General features: G+C 29.8%; 3 protein-coding genes across 3 annotated transcripts in view; all 3 read left to right on the top strand.

Annotated features, from left to right (window-relative positions):
- The window catches only part of LOC145328371 (uncharacterized), a 33226-nt gene extending 30145 nt beyond the window's left edge, over nucleotides 1-3081 (top strand). Inside the window, exons 30-34 of the mRNA XM_080172001.1 lie at nucleotides 146-179; nucleotides 327-360; nucleotides 639-761; nucleotides 2719-2817; nucleotides 2978-3081. Of these exons, the coding sequence (XP_080028127.1) occupies nucleotides 146-179; nucleotides 327-360; nucleotides 639-761; nucleotides 2719-2817; nucleotides 2978-3081 (394 nt within the window). The remainder of the gene's footprint in view (nucleotides 1-145; nucleotides 180-326; nucleotides 361-638; nucleotides 762-2718; nucleotides 2818-2977) is intronic.
- A 773-nt stretch (nucleotides 3082-3854) lies between these two features.
- Nucleotides 3855-8230, top strand: LOC145327970 (uncharacterized). Its single transcript, XM_080171489.1, has 4 exons — nucleotides 3855-3947; nucleotides 5375-5443; nucleotides 5955-6003; nucleotides 6251-8230. The coding sequence occupies exons 1-3, from the start codon at nucleotides 3863-3865 to the stop codon at nucleotides 5981-5983; spliced, it is 183 nt and encodes a 60-aa protein (XP_080027615.1). The 5' UTR covers nucleotides 3855-3862; the 3' UTR covers nucleotides 5984-6003; nucleotides 6251-8230.
- Nucleotides 8231-12568: 4338 nt separating this feature from the next.
- LOC145328363 (uncharacterized) lies at nucleotides 12569-24278 on the top strand. Its single transcript, XM_080171989.1, has 15 exons — nucleotides 12569-12579; nucleotides 12762-12858; nucleotides 12950-13081; nucleotides 14175-14212; nucleotides 14846-14879; nucleotides 15027-15060; nucleotides 15347-15472; nucleotides 16957-17055; nucleotides 20246-20344; nucleotides 20607-20705; nucleotides 20866-20964; nucleotides 21125-21223; nucleotides 22067-22135; nucleotides 22678-22726; nucleotides 22956-24278. The coding sequence occupies exons 1-14, from the start codon at nucleotides 12569-12571 to the stop codon at nucleotides 22704-22706; spliced, it is 1065 nt and encodes a 354-aa protein (XP_080028115.1). The 3' UTR covers nucleotides 22707-22726; nucleotides 22956-24278.
- The last annotated feature ends 2477 nt before the right edge of the window (nucleotides 24279-26755 follow it).

The raw sequence follows: 26755 nt of genomic DNA, 5'->3' as shown, positions 1-26755 counted from the left end.
GGGTTAAATTAAGATTTTTAAAACTTATTACATATTACTTTTGAAAAGTAGAACAATATAATAAATATTCCATGAAATTTTTTCTCCATCATAACTCTTTTAAAAATCAGATTATTTGTAATTTTATCTTTTATTTTTCTTTTAGAGCCTATAACTGTAATGTAACTGATGAAATGAATGTAAGATTTACTTTATTTTTAATGAAATTAATTTTACTAAAATAAGGTGTATATAAGTTTTGATTGAAACATTTACTAACCCTATTTATCATCATACTATTAAATACCAAAGAAAAGAAATATTATAAACCAACTTAATTATTTCAGGAGAAGTATGAGGAATACAAGAACATTATAACAGGTTAACAGTGCAAATTATATCTGTCTTTTTTGGTACCAAAAATATTATTTACATAATTTTTTATACATTTTTTACAATAAATCTAATTTTTTTTAATGAGCGCCAGAATAATAGTTTGTTTGGGGGAGGTGGGGGGGGGGGGAGGGGTGAAGGGGGTTGATACCACAATTTTTAAAATTATAAAAAATACAAAGGGGATAATAATGAGATCTTTCTATAAATTAACTTATCCTAATGAACAATATTTTTGATTTATGTTCTTATTTATAAATATTTAGAATTGAATGAAAGAATAATTAATCTTGGCAATCTTCTTCTTGATGCATTAAAGGCAGGACTATTGGAGAAAGTAAAATATTATATATCCAATGGTGCTGATGTGAATTTAAAGGATAAAAAAGGTAAATTACTTATTATATCTCTAATATCTGTATCTGCATATCCATTCTTTTGTCCATAAGTTATTAAGACACATATTAGTGTAAGTAAACTAACTGACTGGTCAAACCATCCTACATCAATATCTTTCTCTAACTCAGTCTTTACATTTAATTAAAATACCAAAACATATTACTCTAGAACTAGTTGATATCAAATATCAAAGAATTGAATTTCAGTAGTTTTCCAAAATTGCCTCTTGGACCACTTAATCCACCCATTTTTATGTAATTGAATATAAGAGAGGGGGTTGTTTTGAGATAGTTTTTATAATTATGATAGGTCTGTTGTTAGGTTAGTTTTTTATTTGTTAGCCCTGCATGGTTAGGGCACCACAGTTGTATGCCTTGTAGTTATAGGACTCCTCTGCAGAAGATAGAATAATAAACAAGATTTTTGTCCAACCCCCTTATTTTTAAAATATCAGTAGTTAGGGGAGTGGGTTGGGTAAATGTCTGAAGTATGTTGAAGTAACAAAAAAAATTAACTAAAAACTTTGAAATAAAAGCTAAAACTAATAATGGTTAATTTTTTAAAATGCTCCAACTTATTTAAAACTTTTCAACCTCTCTCACATTTTTTAAGTACCTAAACTACAAATAGCACAAAAATAGTACTTATATTTCCCAAAACTAGAGTTTATGACAATTCTTACAGTATGTATAATGTTTTCCTACTATTAACCCATAACCCCTAATGGTCAGGGGGGGGGGTTGAACTACCTTCACCTAACCACCTTTATTGTCTTATTTTGTCTTTCATGTTTATCATGCAAATTTACTCACATTACAGTTGAAATTACAAATATTGGAGCTTTCTAAAAAGGTCTCTAACATTTTTCTAGCTCTAATACTTTTTGAGATATCTTATTTCAAAGTATTGCTGTAAATCATCTTTTATACAGCAAAAAGTTGAAACATAAAATTAGTTATTTTAGGGTAAATTACAAGTACCTTCATATAAATCTGTCTAATATTGCTCCAAATTGAACAGTTAAAATGTCTAAAACTATCTACATTCAATGGACAATCAAAATCCACAATTTTTGAGACTTTATAAGTTAACAGGAGAAGGCTGAAAATAATAATATTGACCTTAACTGTCCAATTTGGTCAATTTGAAGCAATATTAGAAAGATTTACATGAAGATACTTGTAATTTTCTTTAAAATATCTAATTTTATGTTTAACCTTTTTGCTGTGTAATAGATGATTTTACAGCAATACTTTGAAATAAGATATCTCAAAAAGTATTAGAGCTAGAAAAATGTCAGAGACCTTTTTAGAAAGCTCCAATATCTGTCAATTCAACTGTAACAGGAATAAATTTGCATGATGAACATAAAAGTCAAAATAAGACACTGTAGCAGGTTAAGTGAAGGTAGTCTAGAAATAAAAATAAAATTTGATCACCAAAAGTAATTTTAAATTTTCTACTATGGGAAGGTACTAACTCAATTTAGGGAAAGCATGTTCTGAACTCATCATAAGGTCCCAGTACATCCTGTGTAAACTGTTTCCGCGTTTTTTTTTCTAACCTAACATGCCTTCGGGTGGTGTGTGATAAGCATTGAACAAAAGGGTGGGTTGATTTTGGAATTTCACATCAGTACACATTGGCAAGAGTTACTGGGCCAATATAAAACCCTGTGAAACTTGAAAGTGGTCATTTTGAAATGCAACATGCCTGTGATTGAAGGAATTTCAATGTTTGGTTTTATATGAGGGTTGGCACATTTTATACACCCTGTCACCTGGTACGTATTTTTGGATAACAAAACCCCTTTCAAGTTTCACAGGGTATCCTTTTAACACATCAAAAAACATTTTTGTATACTTTTAATTTTTTATTCAAACATGGGGCTAGGATACCTTTATTGTATAATAGTTTTATATAAAAGACAATTGTTTGTTCATTTAGGATTTACCAGTCTTGTGTATGCATCAAAGGCAGGACACACTGATATTTTAAAGATTCTTCTAGAAAATGGAGCTGATGTCAATAAACAGGATATATATGGTTAGTTACACAATTTATTTTAGTTATATCTATTCATATACCTTTTAATTATCTATTAAAACATGGGGCTAATAACTATTTATATGAGAATAATTGTTAGCTACACAATACTTTTATTGTATAATATTCTTATATATTAGACAAATGTATGTTCATCTAGGTAGTACCAGTCTTATGGATGCAGCATGGAAAGGCTACACTGATATTGTGAATATTCTTCTGGAAAATGGAGCTGATGTCAATATACAGGCTAATAATGGTTAGTTACACAATTCATTGTAATAATATTTGATATTTATTAGAACATGGGGCTGATGACTATTCATAGGAGAATAATTGTTAGCTACACAATACTTTTATTGTATAATATTCTTATATATTAGACAAATGTATGTTCATCTAGGATATACCAGTCTTATATGGGCAGCATGGAGAGGATACACTAATATTGTGAGGACTCTCCTAGAAAATGGAGCTGATGTCAATATACAGAACATTTATGGTTAGTACACAATTCATTGTAATTATATCTATCAGGCTACCTTTAAATTCTTTATTAGAACATGGAGATGATGACTATTCATAGGAGAATAATTGTTACCTGCACAATACTTTTATTGTGTATAATGTTTAAAGATTAGACAAATGTATGTTCCTCTAGGAAGTACCAGTCTTATATGGGCAGCCTTTCAAGGCCACACTGATATAGTGAAGATTCTTCTAGAAAATGGAGCTGATGTCAATATACAAAATATATATGGTTAGTTACACAATTTATGTTAGTTATATCTATCCATCTACCTTTTAATTCTTTATTAGAACATGGAGCTGATGACTATTCATAGGAGAATAATGGTTTTCTACATTACTTTATATGAATTTATGTATTTTTATCTATCCATCTACTTTTTAAAGAAAATTCTTTGTTAGAACAAAGGGGCTGTTGACTATTCATAGGAGAATAATTGTTAGCTACACACCACTTTTATTTTATTGTATTTTTATATATAAGAAAAATGCATTTAATCTAGGAGAAACCAGTCTTATGCAGGCAGCATGGAATGGACACACTGATATTGTGAAGATTCTTCTAGGAAATGGAGCTGATGTCAATCTAAAGAAAAATAATGGTTAGTTACACAATTTATTTTAGTTATATCTATCCATCAACTTTTTAATTATTTATTAGAACATGGGGCTGATGACTATTCATAGGAGATAATTGTTACCTACACAATACTTTTATTGTATATAATAGTTTTATATATAAGACAAATATATGTTTATCTAGGAAGTACCAGTCTTATGTCTGCAGCATTTCGAGGACACACTGATATCGTGAAGATTCTTCTTGAAAATGGAGCTGATATCAGTATACAGAATAAATATGGTTAGTTACACAATTTCTTTTAGTTGTATCTATCCATCTACCTGTTAATTATTTATAAGAACATGGGGTTGATGACTATTCATAGGAGAATAATGGTTAGCTACACAATACTTTTATTGCTTAATATTCTTATATATTAGACAAATGTATGTTCATCTAGGAAGTACCAGTCTTATGAGCTACAGAGCTAAACATTTTGTGCATGCTTTCTTTGCCCTTTTATTTAAGAACCATTGGTTTTAGGCAAGGAAAAGTGAATGTGATTCTGACAAACAATTCTGAGCGACAATTTTCCTACAACCCCTTCACATTTTAAAATACTTTCTTAACTTTTGGCAATTTCAAATGGAATTAATTGGCTGAATAGCAGTTCCTGGGTTTTAGGCCCTTTTTTACTTTGAAAAATTTAAATGGCTGTATTTTTTTAATTTTTGAAGCTAAAAGAACCATATTAGAATTCTCTAAACAGAAATTTTGGTAGCAACAGCTGTACTTTGCAGGTCCAGCTGCAGCATTTAGTGGTCAGCAAGGAAACTTAAAATGTTATGTAAACTAAGGCTAAAGTTAAAAACTCAATGTCCTTAAATAAAAAATTACGTTCACAGGAGCTAAGACCTGGAGAATTTGAACCTGCAGGATTTTACCTGGAACCTGAAATTGACTTGAATTCATATATTTGATAATGGGATGTCCATACAACCTTTTATCTTTACAACTTTGATTGGGACTGGAATTTTCTAGTCCAGGTCCATTCAAAAATTGTGTTCACAGGAGCCATGACATGCAGGATTGCACCTGTAACCTGAAATTGACTTTAACTCATATATTTCATAATAGGATGTTCTATGCTTTCTTTTATCTTCAAAAACAAATGTGTGACAAATGTGTGATTGTGATCAGAATTTTCTAAGCCTAGTTCACAAAATACATAGGTTGACCTAAAGAAGCTTTAGGTTGACCGATTTTATGAGGGCATTTGTTAGTTTTACTTGTATAGGTTGACCTACAGAATATTTCGGTCGACCTCTAAAAGTTGTTTGTGAACTGGGCACTACTATTATCCTCCCACCATGTATATATATGTTTAATTCCTCTTTTTCTGTCCATCTTATATTTGGCTAGATATTTAGTTGTGAACATGTGTATTATAGAAATTAATGTGTCTAGGTGACACAGCACTTGACTTGGCAATTAGAGAAGGGAACACTGAAACTGCAGAAGTACTCAGAGAAAACGGTAAGCTTATGTAAAGTCCCATTTTTTGTTTAAGCCTTAGCTGTTAGGGGAAATATTTTTCTTTCACATTTTCTGTTTTTACCCTAATACACTGGATCCTTAATGAGTTCCTAATCATTTGTAGAGGAAGAGAGGGGTAGGTCTAAAATGAGCTAGAGGGCTGAATGTGTATGTGCAGTTCCCTTTTTTATAGTTCTGACTTGCCTCCTTGCCCATATTATCTAGCTGCCCTAATCTGTAGGTCCTTTTTGTACTTAAAGAATAAATTAGGTAGATAAAGAATAAATTTTTTTTTGTTTGGTTTCTTAATTTTTAGAGAGACAGACCAACTGAAAGACAGATAAAAAAATAAAGAGGCTACAAATTTAAGATTGACATTGACAACCTTTTTTTTGTACTAAATTGCTATTTATTAATGTTTTTGTAACTTAATTGGTCACAACATAACAGAACATAAACAGATATTCATTAATATATTTTAATTAATTTAAATATGTAATTCATATTTCAGGAGCTAATAGAGGAAAGGATGTTGAATAAATGAGCAACAGTAAAAATAGGTAAAAAATTATATGCAATCATGCAAGAAGTAAAACCTAAAAGGGAAAATATTCTCTTTAATCATTCAAGATGAAATTCCATACTATGTTTAAAAAAAGATTAATGTACCAAAACCCCACATCCTTTTTTATACATTTTCTTTTGTAGAATATTTAAATCTATGAATAAGTTCAGCCCAGCAAATCTTTTTTTGTTGTTGTTGCTTTATTTGTTATTTTCTTATAATATTCAATGTTAATACTTCAGAATTGACAACGGCAGCAGATAAAGATCCTTCACAGAACATATTTTAGTGTCATGTGAAGTAAACAAAGTAGAAGGTTTCGTCATATTTTCACAGAAGCTTTTCTGCTCTTTCTAGCCCCTGTGGTGGGCTCTTAACCTGCTGGACAATCACCTAAATTAACATAACCTAACCTAAAATAACCTTTTAAAACCTACTGTGAAAATATGACAAAACTCGCACCTGTGTTTTCTTCACATGACCCCATATTTTTTTATTAACTATATATATTACTATTTACTCAATTTATATCCAGTTACAAACCTTCTCCCTTAATGTAATGATAGTTATTTCTAGCATCATATTATAAACAGCTTTCTGCAGATATAAAATGTTCAATCATAAGATTAAAACCAGATTTTTTATTCTATGCTTTCAGCATCTTGGTCCATAAAAAAATGGTTTTAATCTTATGATTGTACATAATCTTAGGAAATGGGATATAATACATTGCTTGACAAAAATTTTCATAAAGATCAAACTAAACCACCATCCGAGAAATGATTTGAATATTGGTTATCATTTTTAATATTTTAGATGAAAAAACAATAATTGTATCTGAAAGGAGTTATCAAATAAACAATTTATAAAATGTAGAATATGATCCATTTTTGCTACTTCAAGTTTGATTTTGAAAAGAAATTTTTCTTTGTGTCCTCAATCATTTCAAATTAAGAGACAATAAAAGATCAAAATATCTTAAAAGAAACCATTACAATATTCTTATAGACAGACACACAGACAAACAAACAAATATATAAACATCCTTTTACTTTATTATAAGGATTTATTGAAGATAATAATCTAGTTTACTGACTAATTGGTCTTTTATGTCTTGTTGAATATCTTAATTACATTAAGGGACTGAGTGTCTACTAAACATGGTATTTGAAGCAAATTGGCATGAATTTTGACTAATTTATAAGAATTTGATATTAAAGATATAATTTGGTCCAGTCTACTAACAAAATAATCTAGATTTGTGGGTATTAGAAACATGAGATATTTAAAAAGCAAAATAAAATACTTTCAATTAAATCAATAATGTTTGTACTTTCAAGATTCTGCCAGTTTGATTTATTATCTGTTGAATATATATTTTGTATCATTTAAGAGGTTAACTCACAAACAAAATATGAATTTTACATATTTATTCAGACATTACAAAATTGTTTTGTGGATGTTTGCACTCATCAGTTGTCAATGTAAAACTAAAGTTTAAATAAATTTAAATTTACAGGATTTTTACAAATATTTGGAAGATTTTTTTGAACATACTAATTAAAAAAAGTTTGTATCATATATATTCAACAGTATCATGTTGTGTTTTACTATATTTCATAAATTATTATATATACTCATGCTGATTTTAAAAAAAATATTGCAAATAAAATTAAAACCAGCACAACATCTTTAGTTTTAAGTTTGCTGTTTCTATCCAAATCTCCTTTACATGAATTTGCATTTTTTTATACTAAAACCTGGCTATTAAAATATTTTCTAATACTTATCTTATTTTTTATATAAAAAACCTATCCAATTGCCAGGATAATTTAATTTTTCCCCTTATTTCCACAGATCTTTAGACTCCTGTGTAATTGTATTACTTTTGAAACAAATTTTATAAAAATTCCTGTTATTTATTTGCAATTTTTTTTATCTAAACATTATATAGCTAGTTATTTACAGATATAATAATCATATAACATATTAATTTAGTTTGTAAGTTTATATTTTGTTAATTTGTATCAATTCAAATCTATAAATTTTTTTCTTATAAATTTGTAAAAAGTGATTTTTTTATTCAAGTTTAATCTAAAGCAATATTTTTAAAAAAATTCTAGATTTGGATACTCTAAACTTTTTGATTATAAACATTTATTATAATGGATTAATTGTCCTTGATATATAACCAATAAAATTATTAGCATTCAATGCTTTAAATATCTTTAACTTTTAACTTTGTATGTCTGTAATGAGTCTACTTTTTTATTATTCTGTTCATGTTATAGAAAGTTTTCTGCTTCCTTTTTATTTCAAAAAATATTTTAAAAAGCCCCTTTAACTTCATGAACTTTGTTATTTCATAAAATGGTTAAAATATTATTACATTAAATCTGAGTAAAATTAACAATTAAAATCACTAAACCTCTAAAAATTAAATAAATATTATTTTACAACACATAATTGAAATCAAAATAAGACAAAAACATAATATGATAGAATTAAGGCGTATCCATTCATCTATTACACTAGTCCTCAAAGTATTTTTAGTAAAGTTTTGTTATTCATTGGCTTTACAACCTTGGTGACTTTTTACTGGTTGGATCATATAGTTTAGTGTCAAAATGTTTCAAACACTAAATATAATCTACATAATGGGTAATTTGTGTATCATTTGTGTATAATTATGGAGCTTTCAATTATGGTTCTATTGGCGTTTTGTAGCTGAATGCATTTTAAGTTTGGTCAGAAGAACAGACAGACAGTCATGTGGAGGGAGAAACAGATGGACTGACAGATAGACAAATGAACAGAGTTATGGACAGACAGATGGACAGATATACAGTAGGGCAGAATTAGACAAAGAGTTGTAGAACACCAGCACTTAAAAATGTATTTCATTAATAAAAATATGCAAAGACGACATTCAAGTTCTAACCTCTTATTATCTCAGTTCCTTTTAGTGCTAAAGTGCTAAATATTTTTGTGCATTTTCCAAGTTTAATAATGAATTTCCGACTATAAGTCAGTCAAAGTCATATTTTTCTTCCTTACCCTATATTTACCAACCTTTTACCAACAACCAGACATACAATTGTATAGCTATTTGTAAATGAGAGTAAAAATTTATTGAATCAGAACCATGGCTTCATGGTACTTCCAGGAAAGGCCTTGATGAGTATAATAGGAACTTTTGTCTGTTTCAAAATATCTCGTTACTAGCCTTCAAAATGACTAAAAAACCATCATTTTTTATTGAGAATTGTCCATTTGTAGAGGTTCTTTAAGATTTTCTCAGGCTAGAAACGAGATTTTTGGAAACAGTCAAAAGTTCCTGATTCTACTCATCAATGCCTTGACACAAATAGCTACAGTATGACCCTCAAAAAAGTATCTTTTAGGGTTTGCAGCCCTTATTTCTCAATGTATCATCAAAACAGCATATATCCGTGTTCTCTGTACATTTCCACACAAGCATATATAAAAAAATTAGTTTTACTACCATTAACACCAGAGATTTTTAGAGCTAAAGTTTTGAAAAAGTGACTGAGCAAAAAGTAACTTTTAACATGAAATGACTTTTTCAGCAAAATTAAGATAGAAATCCTATTATTTTTGTTACTAGCAAAAACTTTCTACACAAATGAAATAAAAAATTTAGATTTTAAGTTAAAAGCATTTTTTACACATATTTTTTGAGTCTTTTTAGTTTAATGATATTTTGAAAAACTTACTTATCAGGCAAAATTGTTTTAGATTAAAAAACTAAACAAATCTTAATGAATATAGCAGGAAAATTGTTTTTGTTTTATTATCCTAACTTAAATAACAAAAAAGTTATGAAGAAAATAAAATTACAACATAATGATTTTTAGTCTAAAAAGCTTAATTAACCCCTTATTAAGTGATTGAGATGTCAGAAAAGGGGGCGGAGCAACTGTCATATTTAGTCCTTTTTCTCAGTCACTTTTTCAAAACTTTAGCTCTAAAAATCTCCGGTGTTAATGGAAGTAAAATTAATTTTTTTTATATATGCTTGTGTGGAAATGTACAGAGAACACGGATATATGCTATTTTTGATGATACATTGAGAAATAAGGGCTGTAAACCCTAAAAGTTACTTTTTCGAGGGTCATACTGTACATAATTGAATGTCTGGTCATCAGCGGTTTTAAGACTTGGGATAAATTTTAAATCATCCAGAGGTGTATTATACTAATAAAAATCAGTTGCAGATCCCCGCTTTGGTCTCAGAAAATACCCTAATATACAGACAGTCATGTACACAGATAAACAAATGGATAAGCAGTAAGTGCAGTCAATTTATTTTTCTCATGGAATGTTTATGCAGTAACTTTTAAAAGGGTAATTAAATAATAATTCATTTATAAAAAAAATATTTTATTATAAAATATCAATATTAAACGCATAACATCTGTCAATTTTCACATATTTCCATTTTGAAGAGGACATTATGATATTTATATTATACACAGCATATATTATAACTTTAAGATCATCATTACGCAACAAGCTCTGGACCGATTTTGGATTGGTCAACGGATTTGAATTTATTATGGCCAGGACATGTTTTTTGTCACCTTGGACGACTAAATCAGCCAAGGAATAGCTGAATACAATATTTAAAAACCTTACTTCTATTTTATGCATTTTTTTATCATCTCTACAACTTTATAATCATCATTGCGTGACAACCACTGGACCGATTTTGAATTGGTCAACGAATTTGAATTTATATAGAGAAGGACATAATTTCAGACAAATTGGCCAAGGAATAGCTGATAACGATATTTTAAAACTTAACTTGAATAAAATGTGGGTCGATTATTTTAATCGGCCGAATCCTGCCAAAATCTGGAAATAGTTTGCTAATACTGTTCCAATTTGGTTACACTTTTTAGGGAAGGTTTATAAATGTTTTTGGGGTGGTTATAGGCTTTGTTCCTGAGCTCTATCAGACTCCATCAGAGGATAGGGATCAAACAACTAATATTCTAATATTATAGCTTCTAAAATCCTTATTTCTGAACCAATCTTAAAAAATAATGCAGCATAGTTATATAGCTTCATCCATAAGACTGGGGGTCAGCAGCTGTCCTCTAAAGTGATAGGAATAGAATTTCTTTTTTTAAATTATTTATTAGTTAGAAAAATCATTAAAATCTACCTTAAACTGTTTTTCATTATAATTAATGCATAAATCCCTTAAAAAATTGTTATTTTATCATAATCAATATTGAAAAGTGGAGAAAAGTGCAAAACAAACGTTTTCCCATTGATTTTATTTTGATTTGCATAATGAAGTGGATCAGTAAAAAATAAAAAAATATAGATTTCAATTGATATATAAGCATTTTACTTTTAAAAGAATCTTTTTCTTTTATCATACGTGTTGCTTTAACAAATAGAAACAATATACTGTAAAGCTGTACACTTATGGACTACCATAGCCAAAATATCCAGCAATATATAGATTGCATAATGAAGTGGTTCGGGGTTTATATTAAATATCAGATGGAATCTCATGTAGCTTAACACGGGGTTTTACTGAAATAAAATATAATATTAACCTAAATTACATTAAATTAACTTGATTTTACTACTATTTGAATGAAATTATACTACAATATGATCAATCTTATCTATTCTGAGCTGAAGACTTTGAATTAGATAAGAATGATAATATGTTTGAAAAGTATGGAAGGTCAAAAAGCAGAAATTAAGAAATAAAATAAATAAAAATTAGATATAATATCTTACCAAACATTGAACTATCCAGGCTGAAAGGTAGAATATCTTAGAAATTATCAAAACATCGGTCAAATCTTCTAATGCTGTATAAAGTCTAAATATCTGATATTAATAACATAGATTAGGTATATCAAATACTACATTTGATATACCCAACCATAAAACATAAAAAGGGATTGGTTCTCAAATCTACAAATAAAAAAAGAATCTAAGCTTAATTGAAATCACTTAAATTGTCTATGAATTAGAGCCCTAAGATAAAATGAAATTAAATTAAATCTACCACTTAATTACTCTATGAACAAGAGTAAAAGTAATAAATGTACAATTAATAAAGCTGGCTTCCATGCCTTTATTATGATAGGACTTACCTAACCAAGCTTTTGAACTTGATAGCTGAGGGTTTGTGCCTAGTGTTACTACTAGGACTTTACTGGTCAGACTACAATTCGAATTCGAATGCTCTATGCTTTTATAGTAAATGTTTCAGACTAGAACTGGTTCCATTTGTAAACAAATGTGAACAGCACATTTATTTATCTATTTATTATTGTTTTTTTATACAAATACCAACATAATTTTACATATTTTAGGCTAAAAATAAAAGTTTTGAATAAATTTTGCCCTTTACAGACGAAATTAAATAATTCTAAAAAGAAAGAAAGTTTTATGTTCAATTTTACTCAGAACATCCTGAAATCTACAAAACAGAGGGGGAAAGGGGGGAAAAGGGAAGGAAGGGGACAATTTCTTTACTTTTCACCATAGATTTGTTATATAGCAAAATGGGTAAAAAGTTTGTTATATATTGTAATATCTTATTAACACTATAGTTTTATTGTCTACTTTAGTAAGTGAATGGATATTAAATGATTATTAACAAAATTGTATACCTTTTCAAATAGTAATAAAGTAATCAAAATTCTGGTATAATACATCTTCCTAGATTACATTTAAATTCTAATGATTTACATTTAGACCTGATCGTGACCAGTTTGTTGAAATAAAGAAGGAGTTTGTAGAAAATATGAGAAAAACAATGACTCAAAGACCAAAATTTAATGAAACACATGGGGTGATTATTTTAATCAATTTTATGTCTTCTTTTCATTAGTCTTCTAAAATTTATAATTCTAAATATTTTTTTTCTATTAAAATTTTTTCAGACTCCATATGACTACTACTCCATAACCCACTATACAGAAAGCCAAGGATGCAAATTGGGGACAGTATGCATAATTGTTAAGGAGCCTTTTAGAACTTACTTCAATGACACTGATCTGCTAAAACAATATCCTGTGAGTTTTTATTTTTAGTCTGATTATGAATATTTTACATTTATACTCTATTTATAAGAATTGAAAAAGTTATTTTGCTTGAAAAGAATATATTTTGTTTATATCAGCATGTAAGTTAACCTTTACAGATCAGGGGGGGGGGGGTCATATTAACCCCCCCCCCCCTCTATTTTTTCAATGTCATTTTTTTGTAGGTAAGATAGAGAGTTGTGACTTCATGACTTTTTAAGTTTAGTAATTATACGTCGGCAAGAGTTGATTTTATTAGGATATCTGGTCTGTGTTGGTCGTGGTGTCCGGTCAAAGTCTGTTGGGTAGCACCAAAATTAAAAAAAAATTCTAAATAAATCTTAATTTCTACATTATGACTTTGTATATAAGGTAGCAACCTAAATTTTTTTTGGTGAATACTGAGATATCAATGACCTTATGAGAAAAGTGGTGTTATGACCGTTTGACCGCACCCTGACCGACTTTATGACCGATTTTTGTCCAGCTTTTACTACAGACATATATCATGAATATCGTGGCTTCTATTACAGCTAGAGACCTATAATTTTTTTTGGTAAACCCTTGAGCAATAATAAACAGATAAAAATATTAATTGGCGCCGCCAACCGCCGTTTTACCGCCGTAACTGCCAAAAATGGCGGTTTCCGTTATTTGCCATTTTTTGGCGATGATCAGAAAAAGTAATTTTTTTGTTATGAAAAATAAAAGTTTGTCCTAAAATTTGGTCATCCTAGCTGCAAAATTGGCCGCTCTACAGCTGTTTTTAAATTTAGCGGCTGGCCGCTAAAAAGCGGCTAAGGAGCGGCCTGGCCGCTATGACTAGAAAAAGTAATTTTCTCTAAAAATACACATGAACCACCAGAAAATTTTTTTACGTCTTTATCTGTAACAGAAGCCGAGATAGAGGGGGGGTGGTCAATATGACCCCCCCCCCAATCTATTAAGGTGGGAATAGGGGCCCGATCTGTAAGGGTTAAAATTAATGCTTGCCTTATAGTCTAAACCTACTTGAGACCAGCCATTTATCAATTCTTACTGACCTTAAATAATATCTTTAAAGCTTAAACAAGCCTATTTTCAGAGCCAACTATCTCCAGTGGATGTGGTTGAGATTTCAAGGTATATTTTAAAAAAAATATATTAGAGGGTGAAGAGAGCAAAATATGATCTTGACTGACTTGTAGTTGGAAATTCTTTATCAAACAGTGGACATACATAAAATTATATAAGAATCTGAAATATCAGGGGAACATCTGCTACCCCCAACCAATTAAGGTGATGAAAGAGGTCCAACTTTTAATAATTAATTTGACTAAATAACTTTTAATGATTGTTCCCAAATGTTTGACACATTCTCTGTACACATGTCACAGGAACCAAAATTGAAAAATCCAAAAGAAACAAGAAATTTAAAGGAATGGTTCAACAAACAAAAACAAAGTCATTCTAAGTTCCCTGGTGCAATTACTCCATCATTTAATGCCTCGGAATGTAAAATTTATGCTAAATGGGACAAAAATTGTTTTAGACATATGAGAAGTTAGATATTTTCACAAATTTTTTAACAAGTCTTGACAAATTGTCAATTCTACAGCTTTACACATTTTATTTACAAAAGGGGTTAAATTAACTTATTACATATTACTTTTGAAAAGTAGAACAATATCATAAATATTCCATGAAATTTTTTCTCCTTCATAACTCTTTTAAAAATCAGATTATTTGTAATTTTATATTTTATTTTTCTTTCAGAGCCTATAACTGTAATGTGACTGATGAAATGAATGTAAGGTTAACTTTATTTTTAATGAAATGATTTTTACTAAATTAAGGTGTAGATAAGTTTTGATTGAAACATTTACTAACCCTATTTATCATCATCCTATTAAATACTGAAGAAAAGAAATATTATAAACCATCTTAATTATTTCAGGAGAAGTATGAGGAATACAAGAACATTATAACAGGTTAACAGTACAAATTATATTTGTCTTTTTTTGGTACCATGAATATCATTTACATCATTTTTTATACATTTTTCACAAGAAATCTAATGTTTTGTGCTGAGCGCCAGAATAATAGTTTTTTTGGGGGAGGTGAGTAGGGGGGGGGGGGTGAAGGGGGTTGTTACCACAATATTCCTAATTGAAAAAAAATCCTAAGGGGATAATAATGAGATCTTTCTATAACTTAACTTATCCTAAAGTAATGAACAATATTTTCTAATATATGTTCTTAATTATAAATATTTAGATCTGTTGAATGAAAAAATAATTAATCTTGGCAATCTTCTTCTTGATGCATCCAAGGCAGGATTATTGGAGAAAGTAAAGTATTATATATCCAATGGTGCTGATGTCAATTTAAAGGATAAAGAAGGTCAGTTACTAACTTTTATATCTCTAATATCTGTATCTGCATGATCATTAATTTGTCCATAAGTTATTAAGACACATATTAGTGTAAGTAAACTAACTGACTGGTCAAAGTATTCTACATCAATATCTTTCTTTAACTCAGTCTTTACATTTAATTAAAATACCAAAACATATTACTCTAGAACTAGTTGATATCAAATATCAAAGAATTGAATTTCAGTAGTTTTCCAAAATTGCCTCTTGGACCACTTAATCCACCCATTTTTATGTAATTGAATATAAGAGAGGGGGTTGTTTTGAGATAGTTTTTATAATTATGATAGGTCTGTTGTTAGGTTAGTTTTTTATTTGTTAGCCCTGCATGGTTAGGGCACCACAGTTGTATGCCCTGTAGTTATAGGACTCCTCTGCAGAAGATAGAATAATAAACAAGATTTTTGTCCAACCCCCTTATTTTTAAAATATCAGTAGTTAGGGGAGTGGGTTGGGTAAATGTCTGAAGAATGTTGAAGTAACAAAAAAATTAACTAAAAACTTTGAAATAAAAGCTAAGACTAATAATGGTAAATTTTTTAAAATGCTCCAACTTTTTAAAAACTTTTCAACCTCTCTCACTTTTTTTAAGTACCTAAACTACAAATTGCACAAAAATAGTACTAATATTTCCCAAAACTAGAGTTTATGACAATTCTTACAGTATGTATAACATTTTTCTACTATAAACCTGTAACCCCTAAAGGTTGGGAGGGGGGGGGGGTTGAACACCCCTTTTTTCTATCTCATTTTCTATTTGTGAAAGATAAAGAGCCCAACCTGCATGACTTTTAAAGAATAAGTATGACACATAACTGAATTTTTTTAATATCTCCATCCTAGCTGGCACAGGATGCCAGGACACCTTTGGTGGGGTGTGATAAGCATTGAACAAAAGGGTGGATTGATTTTGGAATTTCACATTAGTACACATTGGCAAGAGTTACTGGGCCGATATAAAACCATGTGAAACTTGAAAGTAGTCATTTTGATATGCAACATGCCTGTGATTGAAGGAATTTCAATGTTTGGTTTTATATGAGGGTTGGCACATTTTATACCCCCTGTCACCTGGTGTTTTTGGATAACAAAACCCCTTTCAAGTTTCACAGGGTAACCTTTTAACACATCAAAAAACATTTATGTATACTTTTAATTATTTATTCAAACATGGGGCTAGGACACTTTTATTGTATAATAGTTTTATATAAAAGACAAGTGTATGTTCATCTAGGATTTACCAGTCTTGTGTAAAGACTGGGATAATGATGGTTTAACCACACAATACTATTCATAGGAGAATTATTTATTTTAGTTATATCTATCCATCTACTTTTTAATTCTTTGTTAGAACATGGGGCTGATGACTATTCATATGAGAATAATTGTTAGCTACACAATACTTTTATTGTATAATATTCTTATATATTAGACAAATGTATGTTCATCTAGGATATACCAGTCTTATATGGGCAGCATGGAGAGGACACACTGATATTGTGAAGATTCTTCTGGAAAATGGAGCTGATGTCAATATACAGAACATTTATGGTTAGTTACACAATTTATTTCAAATGTATCTATCCATTATCTTTTAATTCTTTGTTAGAACATGGGACATTTTATATAAAACAAATATGTGTTTATCTAGGAAATACCAGTCTTATGTATAGACTGGGATAATGATGGTTTAACCACACAATACTATTCATAGGAGAATTATTGTTAGCTATACTATACAATACTTTTATTTTATAATATTTTGGATCTACTGCAGTTCATAGTAAAATATTGCTGGTAACGAATACTTCCTGGTTCCTGGCAATATTACAACATTCCTGGATCCAGCAGCACGCATATTCCCCTAAATCCTAGGTTCCTGTTAGCTGGCAATCTGCAAATTTTCCAGGTTACCAGCAATGAGAGAAGATTACTGGCTTACAGGAGTTTTTACCCCATACCCCTTATCACATTTTCTTAGGGGGTAAACAGCAATGATTAATAAAGGACAGTTGCTTCCATTATTTTATTAATAATATAAGGTGGGGGAAGGATATAGGAGAGTTGGAGCTTTACCTATACATTTAACTGTTTCTATCTTCATATCCAATTTCGCACCAAAATTTGGGCGCGCCTTTTTATTTTTTAATACATTGAAAAGTGGGGGAGATAAATTCGTAATTTTTATCGTATTGATAAATTATTTTTTTTCTAAGTGGGGTTCTGAAATCAAACAGTAAAACCAACAAACTTGAACGCCTATAGAATGCCAAAACTTAATACTAGCCCCTATAACCTAAACTAACCTAATTATAAAAAAGTGCCACAGCCAGGGAAGGGGGATCAAAATTTAAAAAAAAATTCTATGAGGATAACGCCAACAATTCTAGCCTAAATCAACAAAAAGAGTGGCGTAACTGTGCAGTACAGACCATGAAACCATGTAAGTAATTAGATTATGGCGGGAGATTTTTAATTCAAACTATTCTATTCCCTCCCTTTTTTAGACTTTTAAATCAATAAACCTTTACACACATATGATTTAATTCGCGCCAAGATTTCGTAGCGCAAGTTTTTAAATTCAATTAACGCCAGAGGCTGTATAAACTTTACGGGAAAGAACACTTTCGCACCAAAATTGGAATGGCATTTTTATTTCGTCTTATAAAATACGGGGTTTTAATTAGTGGGTATTCGAGTTAAGATAATGTAACCTCTTGACAAAAAGGCTAATTGGTTACCCATTTTTAAATTTCAATCTCTGATACTTTTGGCGGGTGTTTTAAATTTAAATTATCTTCCCTCCTTTTTATGCTTTGTAATCTCAAGCAAGCAAGGTTGACAATATAGCAATATTTGTTTTTTTCTCAATTAAGATCTCACTAACCACTGATTCGATGGAGTTCAAAATAGAAGCTTCACAAGGTCCCATGATGGTTTTAGGCTATTTTCTGCCCCCTTTCTATCAATTTAAAACAGAACCTCATGATGCTAGGGGCGCAACTGCTATAATCTACAACAAAAGTAGGTTACAATTTCATAATGAGTTTCATACTAATTTATAAGTAACAGGGTGTCCGCTTTTGTGTGTGTTTGACTGTCTTTGTACACAGAGGGATCTTGCTAACCGATAAACCCAAAAAATTATAATAATATAATAATATCTAGTGGCGGTTTATCTTAACCCTTACAGATCGGGCCCCAATTCCCACCTTAATAGATCGGGGGGGGGGGGCTCAAAGAGCCCCCCCCTCTATCTCGGCTCCTGGTACAGATAAAGACGTAAAATTTTTTTCTGGTGGTTCATGTGTATTTTTAGAGAAAATTACTTTTTCTTATCATAGCGGCCAGACCGCTCCTTAGCCGCTTTTTAGCGGCCAGCCGCTAAAGTTTAAAACAGCTGTAGAGCGGCCAATTTTGCAGCTAGGATGACAAAATTTTAGGACGAACTTTTATTTTTCATAATAAAAAAAATATTTTTTCTGATCATCGCCGAAAAACGGAAAATAACGGAAACCGCCATTTTCGGCGGTTACGGCGGTAAAACGGCGGTCGGCGGCGCAAATTCATATTTTATCTGTTTATTATTGCTCAAGGATTTACCAAAAAAAATTATAGGTCTCTAGCTGTAATAGAAGCCACGATATTTATGATTTATGTCTGTAGTAAAAGCCGGACAAAAATCGGTCATAAAGTCGGTCAGGGAGCGGTCAAACGGTCATAACACCACTTTTCTCAGAAGGTCATTGATATCTAAGTATTCACCAAAAAAATTTTAGGTTTCTACCTTATACACAAAAGTCATAATGTAGAAATTAAGATTTATTTAGAATTTTTTCTAATTTTTTTTGCTACCCAACCGACTTTGACCGGACACCACGACCGACACAGACCAGATATCCTAATAAAATCAACTCTTGCCGACGTATAATTACTAAACTTAAAAAGTCATGAAGTTACAGCTCTCCAACTTACCTACAAAAAAAATGAGATTGAAAAAACTAGAGGGGGGGGCTCTTTGAGCCCCCCCCCCCCGATCTGTAAGGGTTAAGAAGATTGTAAATGATACCCTCAAATCAACCAAAATAGTTAAAATCCTTCCCAGGATCTATTAACCTTAAAGTTTTTCCTGACTACTTTTATATTGTTACTTTTACACCTACGTAAACGTTGTATTATTAACTGTTGATAAAATCAGAAATAAGGAATTTTTCTCGCATTCATTCGATTCCGGTGTATAGGAACCGGTTCTCATCCATACGAAAAAACTATGTCTAGCATCAAATTATATCCAGCTTTCTACGAATATAAAAATGTACAATCATAATTGTACATTCTATTTCCGCGGAAAGCCGTTTATAATACGATGCGAGAAATAACTATTATGATATTTGTCTCAGTCTCCCCCTCTCTAATTCATTATAGCCACTTTTGAGTTGTGTGAATCTTATCAACCTCTAATTGTGGGGTAAGTGTAATAAAAGGGAAATTGGAATTAAAAAGGGAAATATTGCTTTTTAACAGGAATATTTCAAACATGGCAGTGGCCAGGAATATGCATAAATTTCTGGCAACCAGGAAAGTAAAACATTGGTGGCTCCAGAAATATTTCTTGTTATGCTATATCCAGGAATCTTCTAACATTGCCAGGAAACAGGAAGCATTCGTTACCAGCAATATTTTACCATGAACTGCAGTAGATCCAATATTTTTATATATAAGAAAAATGCATTTAATCTAGGATGTACCAGTCTTATGTATGCAGCATGGGGAGGACACACTGATATTGTGAAGATTCTTCTAGAAAATGGAGCTGATGTCAATATACAGGATAATGATGGTTAGTTCCTAAATTTACTGTAGTTGTATCTATCAGGCTACCTTTTAATTATTTATTGGAACATGGGGCTAATGACTTATCATAGTAGAATATTGGTTTTCTACATTACTTTATATAATAGTTATGAATTTATGTATTTTTATCTATCCATCTATCTTTTTATTATTTATTAGAACATGGGGCTAGGTTAATGATGATTTAGCTTTACAATACTATTATTGTTTAATATTTTTATATATAAGACAAATGTATTTTTATCTAGGAGATACTAGTGTTACAAAAGCAGCATTTCAAGGCCACACTGGTATCATGAAGATTCTTCTAGAAAATGGAGCTGATGTCAATATACAGGATAATGATGGTTAGTTTCATAATTTATTTTAGTCATATCTATCCATCTACCTTTTAATTATCTATTAAAACATGGGGCTAATAACTATTTATATGAGAATAATTGTTAGCTACACAATACTTTTATTGTATAATATTCTTATATATTAGACAAATGTATGTTCATCTAGGAGAAACCAGTCTTATGGATGCAGCATGGAAAGGCTACACTAATATCGTGAAGATTCTAATAGAAAATGGAGCTGATGTCAATTTTAAGAAAACTAACGGTTAGTTTGTAAATTCATTCTAATTGTATCTATCCATGTAACTTTTAATTCTTTATTAGAACATGGGGATGATGACTATTCATATGAGAATAATTGTTAGCTACACAATACTTTTATTGTATAATATTCTTATATATTAGACAAATGTATGTTCATCTAGGAGAAACCAGTCTTATGGATGCAGCATGGAAAGGCTACACTAATATCGTGAAGATTCTAATAGAAAATGGAGCTGATGTCAATTTTAAGAGAAATAATGGTTAGTTCCTTAATTTACTATAGTTGTAACTACTGGATTAGGGTCAACACCCCTCTTAGCTCCTATTAGAGCTAAAACATTTTGTGGATGTCTCCTGTTTCATATTTTGCTTTCTTTGCCCTTTTATTTAACAACCATTAGTTTTAGGCAAGGAAAAGTGAATGTGATTATGACAAACAATTCTGAGTGACAATTTTTCTACAACCCCTTCACATTTTTCTCCCCTTTTTTTCCCCTCCCCTTCCGTTAGATAAAAAACAATTTTTACACCTCAATGCCAACAAAATACTTTCTTAACTTTTGGCAATTTCAAATGGAATTAATTGGCTGAATAGCAGTTCTTGGGTTTTAGGTGCTTTTTAACTTAAAAATTTAAATGGCTTTTTTTATTTTTATTTTTTTATTTTTGAAGCTAAAAGAACCATATTAGAATTCTCTAAACAAAATTTTTGGTAGCATCAGCTGTACTTGGCAGGTCCAGCTGCAGCAATTGTTGGTAAGCAGGGAAATTTAAAATGTTATGTGAACTAATGCTAAAGTTTAAAATTTAATGTCATTAAGTAAAAAATTGCGTTCACAGGAGCTATGACCTGGAGAATTAGAACCTGCAGGATTTTACCTGGAACCTGAAATTGACTTGAATTCCTATATTTCTATGTTCTATGATTTCTTTTATCTTCAAAAACAAATGAGCTACAGATTGTATTGTGATCAGAATTTTCTACTATTACCCTCCCACCCTGTATATATCTGTTTACATTTCATCTTTTCTGTCCAAACTATATTTGGTCAAATATTTAGTTGTGAATCTATCATGTGCATTATAGAAATTAATGTGTCTAGATAGAACTGCACTTGACTGGGCAATTTCTGAGGGGCATTCTGAAACTGCAGAAGTACTCAGAGAAAATGGTAAGTCCTTCTTGTTTAAGCCTTAGCTGTTGCAGGAAACATGTTTTCTTTCTCAATTTCTGTTTTCGCTCTAATACACTGAACCCTAAATGAGTTCTCAATGGTTTGTGGATAAAGGGAGGGTTGACCATCTTACAGTTGAGCTAGAGTGCTGAATGTGTATGTGGAGTTCCCTTTTTTATAGTTCTGACTTGCTTCCTTACCCATATTATCTAGTACCCTTATCTGTAGGTCCCTTTTGTACCTATAAATTGGCTCCTAGTAGATAAAGAATAATGTGGTTTCTTAATTTTTAGAGGGCCAGACAATCAGACAGACAGATAAAAAAATAAAGAGTGTTGAGGCTACAAATTTTAAGATTGACATCGACAATCTTTTTTTTGTACTAAATTCTTCTATAATTCTATTCTCTATGAACCAAGATTTATTAATAATTTTGTGAATCTTTGGAAACTTTAATTGGTCACAATGACCGCTACCAGAATTATAAATTTCTACATCCTGTTATTTTATTTTATTTAAACATGTAATGAATATTTCAGGAGCTAAGAGAGGAATTGATATTGAGTAACTGAACAACAATAAAAGTAGGTAAATCATGACATAAATTTGACTTATGCAATTAGAAAGAAAAAAAACCTTAAAGATGGAATATTCTCTTTATATCTTTCAAGCTGAAATTCCATACTATGTTTAAAACAAGATTCATTTTCTGTTGTAGAATATTTAAATCTATGAATAAGTTAAGCCCAGCTAATCTTTTTTTGTTGTTGCTGATTTATTTCTTATTTACTTATAATATTCAATGTTAATACTTCAGAACTGACAACGGCAGCAGATAAAGATCCTTCACAGAACATATTTTGGGTCATGTAAAGTAAACAAAGTAGCAGGTTTTGTCATATTTTCACAGAAGCTTTCCTGATTTGTCTAGCCCCTGCGGTGGGCTCTTACCCTGCAGGACAATTACCTAATTTAACATAACCTAACTTGAAATAACTTTTTAAAACCTACTGTGAAAATATGATAAAACTCACACCTGTGTTTCCTTTACATGATCCCATATTTTTTTATTAACTATATATATTACTATTTACTCAATTTATATCCAGTTACAGACATTCTCCCTTAATGTAATAATAGTTATTTCTTGCATCATATTATTAAAAGCTTTCTACAGATATAAAATGTTCAATCATAAGAATAAAACCAGTTTTCTTATTCTATGCTTTCAGCATCTTGGGCCATAAAAAAATGATTTTAATCTTATGATTGTACATAATCTTAGTAAATGGGATATAATACATTGCTTGACATAAATTTTCCTAGAGATCAAACTAAACCACCATCTGAGTAATGATTTGACTATTGGCTATCATTTTTGATATTTTAGATGAAAAAAAATAATTATATCTGAAAGGAGTTATCAAATAAACAATATTATAAAATGTAGAATATGATCCATTTTTGCTACTTCAAGTTTGATTTTGAAAAGGAATTTTTCTCTGTGTCCTCAAATTATTTCAAATTAAGAGACAATAAAAGATCAAAATATCTTAAAAGAAACCATTACAATATTCTTATAGACAGACACACAGACAAACAAACAAATATATAAACATCCTTTTACTTTATTATAAGGATTTATTGAAGATAATAATCTAGTTTACTGACTAATTGGTCTTTTATGTCTTGTTGAATATCTTAATTACATTAAGGGACTGAGTGTCTACTATATAAACATGGTATATGGAGCAAATTTGCATGACTTTTGACTAAGTAATAAGAATTTGATATTAAAGATATAAATTGGTCCAGTTTACTAATAAAATAATCTAGATTTTTGGGTATTTGAAACTTAAACATCAGGTATCAGGATTTAAACATAAGATATTAGAAATACTTTGAATTAAATCAATAAAATTTATACTTTCAAGATTCTGCCATTTGATTTATTATCTGTTGAATATATAATTTTTATCATGGAAAGAAAAACAAAGTAGCTAGGGTTGTTGTGACTTCACATTAACTTTTCTCCTATTTCTAGCCCCTGGGGGGGCTCTAACCATGCAGAGCCTATTTCCTAACCCTGTAGAGCAATCATTAACATTTACCAAACCAAAATTAACCTATCTTAAGCTACTGTGTACATATGATGAAACTTGTTACTTCATTTTCTTTCCATGATACTATAGATTCAACAGTATTATGTTGTGTTTTATTATATTTCATATATTATTATATACTTATGCTGATTTATATAAAAAAATATTGCAAATAAAATTAAAACCAGCACAATATCTTTAGTTTTAAGTTTGCTGTTTCTATCCAAATCTCCTTTACATGAATAAATTTAAATTTTTTTTATACTTAAACTGGATATAAACTAAAAGTGTTTTTAGCTATACTAATCTTATTTTATTTTTTTTTAAATTGCCAGGATATTTGGTTTTTTCTCCTTATTTCCAAATATATTTAGACTCCTGCGTCTGCAACTTATCTGCAATTTTTTTTATCTAAACATTATGTAGCTAGTTATTTACAGATATGATAATCATTATAACATTTTATTTAGTTTGTAAGTTTATATTTTGTTAATTTGTATCAATTCAAATCTATTTTTTTTCTTCTTATAAATTTGTATAAAGTGATTTTTTGATTCAAGTTTAATCTAAAGCAATATTTCGAAAAAAATTATAGATTTGGATACTTTTTGATTATTAACATTTATTAAAATGGATTAATTGACCTTGATATATAACCAATAAAATTATTAGCATTCAATGCTTTAAATATCTTTAACTTTTAACTTTGTATGTCTGTAATGAGTCTACTTTTTATTATTCTGTTCATGTTATAGAAAGTTTTCTGCTTCCTCTTTTTTCTGCGACTTTGCCCCTAGGATTTTAGAAGCACTATTTATTTCAATTTTAGAAATAAGTAAAAATTTAGGAGAACCTGATTGGTTCAGATGTTAGTGAGATCCTTTGGTACAAACAAACAGACAGACAAAACTGTTCTACTTTGTATCATAGACTAGCAGCTATGCACCTAGAAGCCTCTAAGGACACTTAAAGTTGAGAAAACCTCCCCATAAATAATTAAAAACCTTCTCTGGATATATAAGAAGCTTCGTTGTAAAGGAGAACCATATCAGTTCAGTGGTTAGCGAGATCCTTGGCTTCAGACAAAAAAAGCTTACTACTTGAGATAATAGGATTATATTTCAAGAATATTGTTATTACATAAAAAATCTAACATAGTCATTAAATTAAATCTGAGTAAAATTGACAATAAAAATCATTAAACCTCTAAAAATAAAAAAATATTTTATGCCACACATAATTTAATTAATGGATTTAAGGCATATCCATTCATTTATTACACTAGTCACCATAGTAAAGTTCAGTAATATAATATCTGATTAAAATAAATAGGTATTTAAAAATAGGGATATACAATTCAAATAAAAATGAAAATAAATTTGCTTTTCAATGGCTGATGTTCAATGTCGGACATACAGCAAGGATTCTAGAGAAGCTCCACTACTAAAACTAATATCTAGAAACATATAACTGTGAACAGCACTAGATCCAAATGTTTTAATCACCAAACCTTTGTCAAATTCATATGATTTTTCATAGATAGAAAGGATTAAATGGATAGATAGATAGAAGGGGAGGGGGCATTAGACTTTAATTAAAGTATATAGATAGATACAAATGAATTCTTAAGCTTTAGTTAGATAAATATATCATATATATATATTACAATATTTTAATCTCTAAACCTTTATCAAGTTTTAGGATTAATATTAGATAGATAGATAGATAGATGGGTAGATTTTCATATCCCTATAGGGAGAAGGGAGGGGGTGGGCATTAGACTGTAATCACTAAACCTTTCTCAAATTTTAGGATTGATATTAGATAGATAAATAGCTAGATATATATTTAGTTGAATAGATAGATAGATGGATAGATAGATAGATAAATAGAAAGATAGATAGATAGACAGATCGATAGATAGATTGATAGATTAATACGAGATAGATAGATAGATTGATAGATTGATACGAGATAGATAGATAGATAGATATATAGAAAGATAGACAGATATATAGATAGATAATAATTCTACCATTCATCCATTGTCATATTCCTATCATATATGAGATAGTGGGATATATATATAGATAGATTGATACGAGATAGATAGATAGATAGATATATAGAAAGATAGACAGATATATAGATAGATAATAATTCTACCAATCATCCATTGTCATATCCTTATAGAGAGAAGAGGGGGGGGGGGACATTAGACTGTAATTAAAGTAGATAGATAGATAAAAATGAATTCTTAAACTTAGTTAGATAGATATATTATAATACTATTTATTTTTAAAAAATATTTTAATCACTAAACCTCTCTCAAATTTTAGAATTAATAATAGATAGCTAAATAGATAGATATAGTTGGATAGATAGATAGATAGATAAACAGATAGATAGATAGACAGATAGATAGATAGATAAACAGATAGATAGATAGACAGATAGATAGATAGACAGATATATAGATAGATAATAATTCTACTATTCATCCATTGTCAATTCC

This window comes from Acartia tonsa, chromosome 9 (genome assembly GCF_053477335.1).
Source record: "Acartia tonsa isolate MP-2025a chromosome 9, ASM5347733v1, whole genome shotgun sequence".
NCBI classification, from domain to species: Eukaryota; Metazoa; Arthropoda; class Copepoda; order Calanoida; family Acartiidae; genus Acartia; species Acartia tonsa.
Note: the sequence above shows the minus strand (reverse complement) of the source record. Positions and strands in the feature narration are given on the sequence as shown.